At 48.0% G+C, this 15667-nt stretch overlaps 1 protein-coding gene across 1 annotated transcript; it reads left to right on the top strand.

Moving 5' to 3' along the window:
• Positions 1-7631: 7631 nt before the first annotated feature.
• LOC138362776 (uncharacterized) lies at positions 7632-9827 on the top strand. Its single transcript, XM_069321334.1, has 3 exons — positions 7632-7842; positions 8569-9275; positions 9783-9827. The coding sequence occupies exons 1-3, from the start codon at positions 7632-7634 to the stop codon at positions 9825-9827; spliced, it is 963 nt and encodes a 320-aa protein (XP_069177435.1).
• Positions 9828-15667: the final 5840 nt, after the last annotated feature.

Raw genomic sequence — 15667 nt, 5'->3', positions numbered from 1 at the left:
GACGAAAGGTGCCTTTGTGCTGGTCGTTCCTTTACGCTGGAACAATACATTTTGCTGGCATCTTAACTAAATGACATTGCTAAATTATTGTTTTGTCATCTGTTCCCTGACTACAACTGTTGTTACAACATCTAGTGTTTTAATCATCCTTAACCCTTGATATACAGGTAATTGATTCATTGAGTCTATTGCAGCTTTGTTTCCGCAGTGTAACACTGAGGTGCAGGCACGGGCTGATTACGGGGGACGTAAATATCTGGCAAACAACAGGCAAGATCATAACAGTAGACAGTAGAAAAGCAGGTTCATTATTTCTCGTTTCCTGTCAAATTTCCATACCGTTTTTCACCACGTCATGGTATTACTCCAGTCTTTGCTCCCAGCCAGCTGCGTTGGCAACAGTGACTGGAGAATGGGGAGAGAGCCTTCTATAGTCCTAGTCTGTTTTCTTTTAGAAGTGGTATTGTAGAAGAATATCCCCCCCCCCCCATACACAGGTGGATGCAGGAACAGACAACTTCTGACTCCTGTGAGTAGATTGAGAGGTTTCCTTCCCAAAGCTTGCCTTGCTTGCACACTAGTTTTCCCTTCCCTGGAACACGACCCTCTAATATTTTAACAACCAGGTACCCAAATACTGCTGGCTTAATATAGGCGAACAGTTAAGGATTGGCGCCCAGATAATTTGCCCTGGCCAGGACTCGAACCCAGACCAAATCACTTACGAGGTGTGAGGCGAGTGTGTTGCCACTCTTTCCTCTCCACCTCTCTACCCGCTTCTCCCTCTTCCACGTGTTCTCAATTATTACCACCTCTAACCGTTCTTGGCTTTCTTCCTCGCTTTCCTTTCCTTCCCCTCTCCCTATCTCCCGTCACTCACACGCCTCTACACCCCTCCCCCCCCTCCCCGGCCCTCCGCCTCCATCTTTGCTCGTCAAGTTGTTCATTGCCGCAATTTTCGGGCTGTTGGTTATTGCATAGGAAATTGATGTTTTTGTTTCACAATTTCGCTCAATTTCAACTCGATGTATTCGGTTATAATGATTTTATTTCTTTATATTTACACTTATCATTGAATCATATCTGTAGACGTTTTTCTGCAGCATTTCTCCCGTGGCGGGGCCAGTTGCGCTCATGGATGGCAGCTTTAAGTATCTTTAATTGCTCTTATTATTATTATTATTATTATTATTATTATTATTATTATTATTATTATTATTATTATATATAATATATATATATATATATATATATATATATATATATATATATGCCTTATATACTTAACCTTACCTTATATATGCCTATACTTAACTCTCGTGTTTAGGAGAGTTGTGCCTTAAGCAGAGACACTGTGTCTTCCCATATTAACAGGGACTTGATGAAATTAACGTCTAAATGACCCCTCACTTGCTCTGGTGCTCTTGGGAGGTGTTGATCTTTGGGGGATTTAAATACTCCGAAATTACCATCTCTTTTAAGGGTCTGAGCGGTGGTGCAGAGGGTTAAGGCGTACCTGTTATGCCAGTTGCTGGAAGGCTTCTGTGCTGGCAAGGGTTCGAGTCTCCTGGTGGGAAAGTGTTCTAAAGTTGTATACTTAACTCTCGTGTTTAGGAGAGTTGTGCCTTAAGCAGAGACACTGTGTCTTCCCATATTAACAGGGACTTGATGAAATTAACGTCTAAATGACCCCTCACTTGCTCTGGTGCTCTTGGGAGGTGTTGATCTTTGGGGGATTTAAATACTCCGAAATTACCATCTCTTTTAAGGGTCTGAGCGGTGGTGCAGAGGGTTAAGGCGTACCTGTTATGCCAGTTGCTGGAAGGCTTCTGTGCTGGCTAGGGTTCGAGTCTCCTGGTGGGAAAGTGTTCTAAAGTTGTATATATATATATATATATATATATATATATATATATATATATATATATATATATATATATATATATATATATAATTTAAGGGTACCATATCTGGTAATATTGTGGGACGCATAGCACCGAAAAGGTGAATAAAATGCATTCAGATGAGACGCAGGGTCCAGTCGCACCTCCACAGATCTCCAGTATCAGCTCTTGATACTGGTAATGGCACAAAAGGGCCATCACTTACGGGCTATTCATGCCCGTGCCACCTTTTAGGTGGCCTAATCTTCATCAATCAATCATTCTGATGAGACTTTCGGGTTTCTCGCTGAATATATTTAAGTATTTGTTTCGCCTGCCATCCCCGTTTCTTATGCAAAATTATTACTTTAAATTGAGCTACACGTAGAAAATGTACATGTCAATTACCGCTTTAAAACCTCCTCAGAAAGGGGGGGGGGGGTGTGGCTGCAACGCACTTCTTCCCCTCTGGATCGCGACACTGACGCCCCTGGATCAGGAAACTAGCTGCTCCTGCTCTCTGGATTTCCTGGTGAGTTTCTCAGCGGCCTCCTTTACTAACTTATCTTGAGATGATTTCGGGGCTTTAGTGTCCCCGCGGCCCGGCCCTCGACCAGGCCTCCACCCCCAGGAAGCAACCCGTGACAGCTGACTAACTGCCGGGTACCTATTTACTGCTAGGTAACAGGAGCATAAGGGTGAAAGAAACTCTGCCCATCGTTTCTCACCGGCGCCCGAGATCGAACCCGTGACCACAGGATCACGCGTCCAGTGTTCTGTCCGCTCAGCCACCGGCTCCCTTCAAAGATGTGTACTTAAGTACACATTTATCATAGGCGCCTTGGGTCTCTGAGCCTATTGATACGAACACGTAACAATGTCCCAGACCTTATTGATTTTCTGGGTATCCTTGAAAGTGCCAGTCCCACCACCTACATATTTACTGTATTGTAGATAGGATTTAGCCATTGTAGATGCACACGTGTAGTCCAAGACGACCTGTTTACCATCCCCTTCAATGTTGTTGGGTGATTGAAGTGCTAAACAAGTTTAAGGTTAAGTAATTATGGAGAGAGAGTGTGCGAAGCCAGTAGATTGAGAACAGGAAATGTGTTGGAATAAGAGGACGAAGTAAAGGAACAGTGGCCAACCAATTGGACCATCAGGAATCGAAAACTAACCCCTGTAAGACGCTTTTGGCAGACAGTGCTATAGGGAGTGGGTGCTATGGACACACTGGGGTCCCAGTGGGGTCCCAGTCGGGAAATACTCAGGCGTGCATAAGTATGTTACAGTAATTGGTTGCTGGTATTTTCGAACCTTTTTTTTATATTTTGAATTGTAATACTTTGTCTTCAGCATATGACGAGCAGATGTGTTGTCGCACCAGGTTACTATCAAAGTGGACACTTGGCCAAGTTGTGGTGACACTGAACACTGAGCTTTTCCTGGCGCTGAAATTATGCCATAAGTTATTCTTTTCAATTAAAATTCCTTGGTAACATGCACACATGTACCAGTCCGTCCTCCAGTAATGGGGAGGTAAATGTAACAGCCCCATAAGTGCAATTATGTACTATGTATGGCAGTCAGGAATTGTACTTAATTTCACTTAGTATTAAATCTTACTGTCAAATATATTGTGAGTATTTGAGTTTACCTAAAAAGCTGAATAGAAAACCACGACCTAACCTAACCGTCTTTGTTTTTGAAGCTAAGCATTTTATTGCTTCTTAATTACAATTACCACTTAACCTATATCTATATTGATATTACAGTTTTATAAAAGAAAAGAAAACTAAAATATTTCAATAAATTGTAAAGTAACTCAGGATATTTTCAAATTTTTTATAAAATCTCTATTGTTTATTAAAACTGAAAAAGAAATTCCTGATATTTAAAACTTATGTATAGCGAACTGAACTTTAAAACTTCATCCTAAAATTCTGAGTGTCTTAATAGAAAACGAGAAGAATAAATGGGGAGGTAAATGTAACGGTCCCATAAGTGCAATTATGTACTATGTATGGCAGTCAGGAAATGTACTTAATACACTTAGTATTAAACCGTACTGTCAATTCGGAGGATGGGTTGCGTGTGCATGCCCACGATGCCTTGGTAACATGCACACATGTGCCCACAACACCCCCACAAAGCCTTGGTAACATGCACACATGTGCCCACAACACCCCCACAAAGCCTTGGTAACATGCACACATGTGCCCACAACACCCCCACAAAGCCTTGGTAACATGCACACACGTGCCCACAACACCCCCACAAAGCCTTGGTAACATGCACACATGTGCCCACAACACCCCCACAAACCCTTGGTAACATGCACGTGTGTGTTGACACACCCACGTAACATACACATACCGACACGGCTGGAGCCGTTTTTGTCATTGCCTCCTGATTAATTTGTGACACTTGAGGTTATCGAAGTCAGTGGGACACCAAGACCAGACCCGGGCCAACAACGCAAGCCAAGCTTGTTCCGGCAGGATGCTGCGCTTAGCCTTCCAAGTACAACAAATTAGTATATATTAGTTCATTACTCACTTCCTGAGGGTCGAGGGAGGGGAAGGGGGTCGTGGCCTGACTCCTTGAAAAGTATCGTGGTTGTTTTGCTGTGTGAGTGGTCGCTCGGTGTGTGCTATACTGAATATTGCTATGGTGGGAAGAGCTTGTGGTGCCTCACTTTGTTTACTGTATTTCTCTGTTCGTTTTTCCCTTTCTTTTTCTTTTTTCTCGCCTCCTCTATATATGATTTTCTTCTGTTTTCTTTCCACCTTCTTTCTCCTTTCCTCTCCCTCCTTCTTCCTTCCAGTGTTCCGATCCAACCCCTACCCTCTTTTCTTTCCCCTTCTCTCCCTCCCCCCTCTATCCCTTCCCCCGCTCTATCCCTCCCCCCCCCCTCTATCCCTTCCCCCCCTCTCTCCCTTCCCCCCTCTCTCCCTTCCCCCCCCCCTCTCTCCCTTCCCCCCCCCTCTCTCCCTTCCCCCCCTCTCTCTCCCTTCCCTCACCCCCTTCTCTTTCCCCACACTCCTTTTTCATTCGCCCATCACTTTTTCATCCCCCTGCCACTTTCTCGTTCCTTCTCTCCTATATAGTCGCAATGGCTTGGCGATTTCTCCTGATAGATCCCTTTTCTTCCCTTCTCTGTCTCATCCGGTTCGGTATCCTCTCCATCTCCATCATCGTTTTAACCGATTATTTACCTTAATTGTTTCCTTTTCTCTTTTTACATCCATCGATTACCGCAATGGCTTGCCACCCACGCTTTGTCGCTCACACCTTCCGTTCGCCGCTCGCACCTTCCGTTCGCCGCTCGCACCTTCCGTTCGCACCTTCCGTTCGCCGCTCGCACCTTCCGTTCGCCGCTCGCACCTTCCGTTCGCCGCTCGCACCTTCCGTTCGCCGCTCGCACCTTCCGTTCGCCGCTCGCACCTTCCGTTCGCCGCTCGCACCTTCCGTTCGCCGCTCGCACCTTCCGTTCGCCGCTCGCACCTTCCGTTCGCCGCTCGCACCTTCCGTTCGCCGCTCGCACCTTCCGTTCGCCGCTCGCACCTTCCGTTCGCCGCTCGCACCTTCCGTTCGCCGCTCGCACCTTCCGTTCGCCGCTCGCACCTTCCGTTCGCCGCTCGCACCTTCCGTTCGCCGCTCGCACCTTCTGTTCGCCGCTCGCACCTTCCGTTCGCCGCTCGCACCTTCCGTTCATGGTCGCGTTTTCCTAAGAGTGATCTTATGTTTGTTGACACTGCTTGCTACTTATCTCTTGTGACACCTGTTTTCCGGTTTAAGAGTTTAGTTTGGGCTTAATTCTTTACCGCAAATTTTTTGTTTGTTTCGCACATCTGTTCTCCACACATACACATCTGCCATTTGTTTGTATTTCTCTTGCTCACCTGACCCATTGTTACCCTTGTTTGCTCCCGAGGACGTTTGAGTTGGTGCTCACACCTTGCGTTTGTTTCCTGCGCTACTGTTTGCAGGTCGGTCTCTTATGTTACGCACACTGTCTGTTTGCTGCCTCCACCTTCTGTTCTTTGTTCATGACTCGCCTGCTTTTCATACCCTCTGTTTGCTTCCCAAACCTTCTCTTTGCCACCCGCGCCATTCTGTTGTACGTTCATGCCAGATGTTTGTTACTTGAACAATTCACCTGTTGCTTAAGCGCTTTCTTGAGTGACGGCTCATATTTTTAATGTAGCGTTCGTATAAACAAGTGAGCTTCTGTCCGTCAAATCGAACTACCTGCCATATTCTTTCCACCAAAACGTGCACAAAGCTAAAAAAAATTGACACATTGTAAAGGATTATAATCCTTAATTACACTCAACTCTTCGACACATTTGTAGAATGCTTGTGTCTAAAGCTGAACATAATTAACAAAACTATTAATGATACCTCACGTGGATTCCTTCTCATTTTGAGTTTTGAATGCATGAAAAAAGTTAAGAGTTAACCCAAGAATGTGCTATCCGAGCACATTCTACACATTCACATTATAACTATAACCTAAAAAAAGTCCTCCTGTTTAGGTAGTGCTGATAGTAACGACGAGGACCATCGTACATATATTGACGTAAAAGGAAATAAGAAAGTAGAAATCAGTACTATTGAATTTGGACAAACCGGGAAAAGTTTTGTATTTATGTTGCAAAGACAACCTAAACTAACCTAATCTTCTTACGCCTAATACACGCTATCTGAGACCTAATTTAGTACACATATGTGCTATACTAGACTTAGAAATATTTAATTTTTTGTTATCTATATTTGTATTTTTATCTTTATGTTGCTTCGGGGTCTTGAAGTGGGTAGAATATAGTTGTGCATTAATTGGCTGCTGATTGCTGGTGTTGACTTTTTGATGTGTAGTGCCTCGCTGATGTCGAGCCGCCTGCTATCGCTGTATCTATCGATGATTTCTGTGTTGTTTGTTAAGATTTCTCTGGTGATGGTCTGGTTGTGAGAAGAGATTATATATGTTTCTTAATGGAACATATAATCCAGGCGATTAACAATGCTTAAACAACGACAGTGTCAGACCACGGAGGAAGAATTGAAACAGGAATTTCCTTAAGGACTTTCGTATATTAATGCATCTTCATCTTCATTCCTTCTGAAGATGTATTAATATACGAAACTACTTAAGGAAATTCCTGTTTCAATTCTTCCTCCGTGGTCTGACACTAGCACATTTGTTTATTACGTGTTAATTTTCGTGATTTACACACACACACACACACACACACACACACACACACACACACGTACGTGTTGTACTCACAACTAGGTGAGTACACATATCACACACACAACATATGCGGCATATGAGAGGCTGGCTAACATCAGAACAGCGTTCAAGAACCTGTGTAAGAAACCATTCAGAATCTTGTACACCACATATGTAAGACCAATCCTGAAGTATGCGACCCCAGCATGGAGCCCGTACCTTGTCAAGCACAAGACGAAGCTGGAAAAAGTCCAAAGGTATGCGACTAGACTAGTCCCAGAACTAAGAGGCATGAGTTACGAGGAAAGGCTGCTGGAAATGCACCTTACGACACTGGAAGACAGAAGAGTAAAGGGAGACATGATCACAACCTAAAAAATCCTCAGGGGAATCGACCGGGTAAACAAGGATAAACTATTCAACACTGGTGGGACGCGAACACAGGTGGAAACTGAGTACCCACATGAGCCACAGAGATGTGATTTTTTGCTGACTACCGCTCCCCAATGTATGAGTGTGAGGTGCAAGCCATACGCCGCCACCACCTGCAGTACCGCACGCCGCCGCCGCCGCCACCACCTGCAGTACCGCACGCCGCCGCCGCCGCCACCACCTGCAGTACCGCACGCCGCCGCCGCCGCCACCTGCAGTACCGCACGCCGCCGCCGCCACCACCTGCAGTACCGCACGCCGCCGCCGCCGCCGCCACCACCTGCAGTACCGCACGCCGCCGCCGCCGCCACCACCTGCAGTACCGCACGCCGCCGCCGCCGCCACCACCTGCAGTACCGCACGCCGCCGCCGCCGCCACCTGCAGTACCGCACGCCGCCGCCGCCACCACCTGCAGTACCGCACGCCGCCGCCGCCGCCACCACCTGCAGTACCGCACGCCGCCGCCGCCGCCACCACCTGCAGTACCGCACGCCGCCGCCGCCACCACCTGCAGTACCGCACGCCGCCGCCACCACCTGCAGTACCGCACGCCGCCGCCGCCGCCACCACCTGCAGTACCGCACGCCGCCGCCGCCGCCACCACCTGCAGTACCGCACGCCGCCGCCGCCACCACCTGCAGTACCGCACGCCGCCGCCGCCACCACCTGCAGTACCGCACGCCGCCGCCGCCACCACCTGCAGTACCGCACGCCGCCGCCACCACCTGCAGTACCGCACGCCGCCGCCGCCACCTGCAGTACCGCACGCCGCCACCGCCGCCGCCACCTGCAGTACCGCACGCCGCCGCCGCCACCTGCAGTACCGCACGCCGCCGCCGCCGCCACCACCACCTGCAGTACCGCACGCCGCCACCGCCGCCACCACCTGCAGTACCGCACGCCGCCGCCACCACCTGCAGTACCGCACGCCGCCGCCACCACCTGCAGTACCGCACGCCGCCGCCGCCACCACCTGCAGTACCGCACGCCGCCGCCGCCACCACCTGCAGTACCGCACGCCGCCGCCGCCGCCGCCGCCACCACCTGCAGTACCGCACGCCGCCGCCGCCGCCACCTGCAGTACCGCACGCCGCCGCCGCCACCTGCAGTACCGCACGCCGCCGCCGCCACCTGCAGTGCCGCCGCCGCCGCCGCCACCTGCAGTACCGCACGCCGCCGCCGCCACCACCTGCAGTACCGCACGCCGCCGCCGCCACCTGCAGTACCGCACGCCGCCGCCGCTGCCGCCACCTGCAGTACCGCACGCCGCCGCCGCTGCCGCCACCTGCAGTACCGCACGCCGCCGCCGCCGCCGCTGCCGCCACCTGCAGTACCGCACGCCGCCGCCGCCGCCACCTGCAGTACCGCACGCCGCCGCCGCCACCTGCAGTACCGCACGCCGCCGCCGCCGTCGCCACCTGCAGTACCGCACGCCGCCGCCGCCGCCACCTGCAGTACCGCACGCCGCCGCCGCCGCCGCCACCTGCAGTACCGCACGCCGCCGCCGCCGCCACCTGCAGTACCGCACGCCGCCGCCGCCGCCACCTGCAGTACCGCACGCCGCCGCCGCCGCCACCTGCAGTACCGCACGCCGCCGCCGCCGCCGCCACCACCACCACCACCTGCAGTACCGCACGCCGCCGCCGCCACCTGCAGTACCGCACGCCGCCGCCACCACCTGCAGTACCGCACGCCGCCGCCGCCACCACCACCTGCAGTACCGCACGCCGCCGCCGCCACCACCACCTGCAGTACCGCACGCCGCCGCCGCCGCCACCACCACCTGCAGTACCGCATGCCGCCGCCGCCGCCACCTGCAGTACCGCACGCCGCCGCCGCCGCCACCACCTGCAGTACCGCACGCCGCCGCCGCCGCCACCACCACCACCTGCAGTACCGCACGCCGCCGCCGCCGCCACCTGCAGTACCGCACGCCGCCGCCGCCGCCGCCACCTGCAGTACCGCACGCCGCCGCCGCCACCACCTGCAGTACCGCACGCCGCCGCCGCCACCACCTGCAGTACCGCACGCCGCCGCCGCCGCCACCACCTGCAGTGATAATACTGCACGCCACAAGTGTCTCCCAAGGGGTCGGTCCGGGTACATTACTATTCCTAATTTATGTAAATGACCTCCTCGAAGGAGCTAGCTCGTACATGTCAGTGTTAACAATAATTCACAACTAATAAAGAATATAAAAAAGGAGGACTACAAATAATTACAGGAAGACCTTGAGAACGTCAGGAGTGCCGAGATAAATGGTTGTTAGAGTTCATCCCACAAGTATAAGAAAATTAAGGTGGAAAAGGGAGATAGGTCAGACGGAATCTTCACCATTAATGGGAAGGCAGCTACAAGAATCCGAAAGGCAATCTGTACTATCAATGTGAGGCCAATACTAGAATGTGCAGCACTATTATGTATCCGTACCTCCATTTAACGCGAAAATAAACTTGAAAAAAGGGTAGTGATTGGACTAAGACGTCTATGCCCCCTGGATAGGGTTAACAGAACTCAATTTAATTATCCTAGAGAAGAAACTAGGGTGATAAGATTTTCCTCGGCATACAAGATACCGAGGAAAATTTATGTGATAGACAAAGACAGCATCTATAAACTGTGATAATGTTGAACAAGAGGACAATAGTTGAAGCTGGACACCCAAATCAATCTTAAGAAATTGGTGGTCAACAAGTGGAATACATTTGCCAGAGTAGTTAACAGATCTACGGGCTCACCATAGTCCGTGTTACTTGGTAATTTTTGTTCCAGGTAGCGAATCTTTAACAACAACAGTTAACAGATGGAATGCGTTAGGCAGTGATATGGTGGAGGCAGACTTCATACACAGTTTCAAATGTAGATATGCGGATATGTAGAAATGCGGACAGAACACTGCACGCGTGATCCTGTGGTCCCGGGTTCGATCCCGGGCGCCGGCGAGAAACAATGGGCAGTTTCTTTAACCCTAGTGCCCCTGTTGCCTAGCAGTAAATAGGTACCTGGGAGTTAGTCAGCTGTCACGGGTTGCTTCCTGGTGGTGGAGGCCTGGTCGAGGACCGGGCCGCGGGGACACTGAGCCCCGAAATCATCATCTCAAGATAGATATGATAGAGCCCAGTAGGCTCAGGAATCTGTACATAAGTTGATTGGCGGTTGAGAGGCGGGACTAAAGAGCCAAAGCTCAACCCCCAACAAGCACAACTAGGTGAGTACTGAAAGCCGTTGAGGAAGGCACCTCCTTCCACAAGTTTCATGCCAAATTCGACAAAGACTTTAAACAGGAGAGTTAAATTATAACTCGGCCCACACTCATCACAATACATCCCACATCACAGCAATACATCCCACACCACAGCAATACATCCCACACCACAGCAATACATCCCACACCACAGCAATACATTCCACACCACAACAATACAGCCCACACCACAACAATACAGCCCACACCACAACAATAAATCCCACACCACAGCAATAAATCCCACACCACAGCAATAAATCCCACACCACAACAATACATCCCACACCACAACAATACAAAATAGGCACAGCAATACAAAAAATAAACCTCACCACAACAATACACCCCACACCCGTTGTTGTTTTAGACTCAGCTACTCTGAACGAAATTTCCACGTGGCACGGGCTATAGTGAGCCCATAACCCCACATTGAAGATTAAGCTACCCCAAGGGATATCACGGGCTTGAATAGCTCGTCAACATGCATACCATACACCACTATCATACATCTTTGCCAGCACCTCACCCATGACCTGGCGTACGGCTTCTTTATTCCAAAAGTGGAATGCACCATCATAAACGCACATTAATGATATTATATACAACATACCTCTAATACTGTTCATGTAGGATAGACGTAAATCTCTGTATTTATGTATGTAGGTTAGATTAGCATTTTAAAGACACTACAATCACCTCATGTGGTTGATTGTTCAATATATCACTGAACTATATGTTTAACAGATCATCAACACTGTCCATGGAAGACAGAATAAAATGTATATATGCTAGTTAGCACTGTAAATGTGTGGCTACGTCTGTGGTAGAAAACAAAAGTATATAAAAAAAATCCAGCCCACATACAATACCTTATACCACACTATAAATACCGCCACAGACAGCATACAATACACATTCCACGCCACCTCAAGCGCACAACACCCCCTCCATCGCAAACAACACAACACGCCCCCCCTCCCCCCACAGCAAGCAACATACACACCTTCCTCCCCCACACCCACACCACAGACCCATTCCCGGCGTCACTCAAGATCTTCCTCACTGGCCAAGACAAGAGGGCAGCAAGCAGGGAGGGGGGGGGGGGGAGTGGGAAGCAGGTAGTGTGGCCTGTTCAAGAATGTAGTCACGTGGAGAGCGCCTGTTGAGAGACAAATCGTCCATCCGTAATGATAAGCTCTCTAAAATAACAGATGAAAACACGACGTTTACCCGAGGGTGAACGGAATGTTCGCTTTGTGTGTGGCGGGTCTTGTTATTGGTGTCTCGTAAACCTTTATTCTTTATCAAATATATGTATATACATATTGAAAGTTTTGTGTTGCCGTTGGTGGTGGTATCGCTGGTAATGATATTAATAATTAATATTGTATTTTAAAAGTATGTTTAGTATTTAAATATAGCCCACAAGGGGAAATATTTTAATAGAATGAAATAACGTAACGATCATAGTGTCCACTAGGTGCCAACAAGGCGGAGTCATATATAGTGCTAGGTGCCAACAAGGCGTAGAGTCATATATAGTGCCCATTGGGTACGTGGCAAACAATGCCCAATGCCCTCTTTAACATAAGTGGCTACAGGGCATTTCGCAGCTCAGTGACTGATGCCTCATTAACATACACGACCAGTGAATATCTAACCACAAGTGATGGATGCCTAATTTACATACACTGGCGCTTCCCAGCATTCATTGCTGGTTATTTCTTTCTCAGTCCGAACATTGTTTATCATGTGCTTTTGGTCAATACACACACACTCATACATGCACTCGCACTCATACACTCACACACATACATACATGTATATATTTGGGGTCTGATAGCTGAGTGGACAGCGTGCGGAACTCGAAATCCTGTGGCCCGGGTTCGATTCCCGGCGCCGACAGAGACAAATGAGCAGTTTCTTTCACCCTGATGCTCCTGTTACCTAGCAGTAAATAAGTACCTGGGAGTTAGACAGCTGTTACGGGCTGCTTTCTGGGGGGAAATAGTTAGTAGTTAGTAACAGTTGATTGATAGTTGAGAGGCGGGCCGAAAGAGCAGAGCTCAACCCCCGCAAGCACAACTAGGTGAATACACACACACACACACACACACACACACACACACACACACACACACACACACACACACACACACACACACACACACACACACAGGTTTGGTTCAGAGGTTTGCAACGAGACTCGTCTCAGAGTTACGATGGATGGGGTATGAGGAGCGCCTGAAGGAACTGTGCCTTACGACACTAGAAAAAAGAAGGGAGAGGGGGGGACATGATAGGAACGTACAAAATACTCAGGGGGGGGGGATTGACAGAGTGGACAGAGACGAAATGTTCACACGGAATAGTAACAGAACGAGGGGACATGGGTGGAAGCTGGAAATTCAGATGAGTCACAGAGATGTTAGGAAGTTTTCTTTTAGCGTGAGAGTAGTGGAAAAAATGGAATGCACTTAAGGAACAGGTTGTGGAAGCAAATACTACTCATAATCTTAAAACTAGGTATGATAGGGAAATAGGACCGGAGTCATTGCTGTAAACATCCGATGCTCGAAAGGCGGGATCCAAGAGTCAATACTCGATCCTGCAGACACAAATAGGTGAGTACGTACACACACACACACACACACACACACACACACACACACACACACACACACACACACACACACACATTCACACACACACACACACACACACACACACACACACACACACACACACACACACACACACACATTCACACACACACACACACACACACAGTAAGTACACACATTCACACATACACACTCATACACATAGGGCATGGGAGGGCCTGATAGCAAAGTTATCATCGCTCTGCACTCGAAATCCTTTGGCTTTGGAACCTATATACCTATAGGTATAAGTATATATATATATATATATATATATATATATATATATATATATATATATATATATATATATATATATATATATATATAATGTCGTACCTAGTAGCCAGAACGCACTTCTCAGCCTACTATGCAAGGCCCGATTTGCCTAATAAGCCAAGTTTTCATGAATTAATGTTTTTTCGACTACCTAACCTAACCTGACTTTTTCGGCTACCTAACCTAACCTATAAAGATAGGTTAGGTAGGGTTGGTTAGGTTCGGTCATATATCTACGTTAATGTTAACTCCAATAAAAAAAAAATTACCTCATACATAATGAAATTGGTAGCTTTATCATTTCATAAGAAAAAAATTAGAGAAAATATATTAATTCATGAAAACTTGGCTTATTAGGCAAATCGGGCCTTGCATAGTAGGCTGAGAAGTGCGTTCTGGCTACTAGGTACAACACAAACACACACACACATACATACATGTATGTACATACATACACACATACGTCCTGGATTAAGAGTTGGGAAGCGGAACCAAGGGCCGTGGCTCATCCCCTGTAAATACAATTAGGCGAGTACGATTGAGTACATGGTCACACAATCTAAATGTGAACGTCCTGGACTCCATTAAGACTCTAGAGTTGATTCCTTGGCCGGGATAGAAACAATTTGGGCAGTTTCTTTTCATCTGATGCCGCAGTTCACCTATCTTGAGGTTATCTTGAGATGATTTCGGGGCTTTTTAGTGTCCCTGCGGCCCGGTCCTCGACCAGGCCTCCACCCCCAGGAAGCAGCCCGTGACAGCTGACTGACACCCAGGTACATATTTTACTGCTAGGTAACAGGGTCATAGGGTAAAAGAAACTCTGCCCATTGTTTCTCGACGGCGCTTGGGATCGAACCCAGGACCACAGGATCACAAGTCCAGCGTGCTGTCCGCTCGGCCGACCGGCTCCCTGCAGTAAACAGGTACCTGGAAGATACAGATGAAGTGGGCTGCATAAAGGAGGGATGCGGAAAGGCTCTGGATCATGAGCCTTTCCACATCCAAGAGCTAACAGTAATATGTCTATCCTTAGTAAGTAAACACACAATCCTGTATAATTTGATTTTCGGAAATCTGGTACCCTTACGGAGCGTCTCTCTCGCAAAAATGTTCAGTCCTACTTTGAATCTAATATTCTAATGTCATTTGCTAGTGTTTCTGTGTTGGCTGGAACCAATCCTAGTATATTGTTTCCCGTGTTGGCTCCATAATGAATTGTTTGAAAAAGCAGTCGTCCACCCATTTCTAAAAATTCTTCTACCTCTACATTACCTGTTGTATTGATCGTTTATTCTGCTAAAATTAAAGTCACCCATTATACAAACATTGTCAGACCTGCTTGTCATATATCAACCCGGCCTCTCGAAGAGTACCGCGCATTTTGACGTACAAGTCCCCTAAGGACAGAAACTGATGTACTAAAACTCATAGCGGCTCTCAAAATTACCGAGATGTCCTGTTTTCTAGTCATGGATCCTCGTCTAGGTTAGCTTCGTTTGCTTATATACCTCTGTTTATATTTGTCTTTCTTCCACTGTTGATTTTTTCCAGAATGTATTTAACTCCTATTATTAGGCTATTAGTTTTTTTCATTAAATTCTATCCAAACAGTTTGTGTGTGACTCAGTTTTGATTCCTTCTCTCACACTACATCATAAATTTTCAGATATATATAATGCTGTCCTTCCTCGTCTAACTTGTATATTTATGAAATAATTTATATCCATTTTGGTTTATCCATTCAGACAGTTGTTTCCTGTTTTCTGTAAGCATTCATGTTTCCGTTAAAGAACAATATCTATTGATTCTGTGAAGACAAGTTCACTTATGTCATCTATATTGTTCATAATATTCCTATTGTGCTTTAGTGTGTCATGTTTAATTCCCTGTCCACCCCATTTATTTTTCCCCGAACTT

Source organism: Procambarus clarkii, chromosome 9, assembly GCF_040958095.1.
Source record: "Procambarus clarkii isolate CNS0578487 chromosome 9, FALCON_Pclarkii_2.0, whole genome shotgun sequence".
NCBI classification, from domain to species: Eukaryota; Metazoa; Arthropoda; class Malacostraca; order Decapoda; family Cambaridae; genus Procambarus; species Procambarus clarkii.
This window is presented reverse-complemented; position numbering and strand designations above follow the sequence as displayed.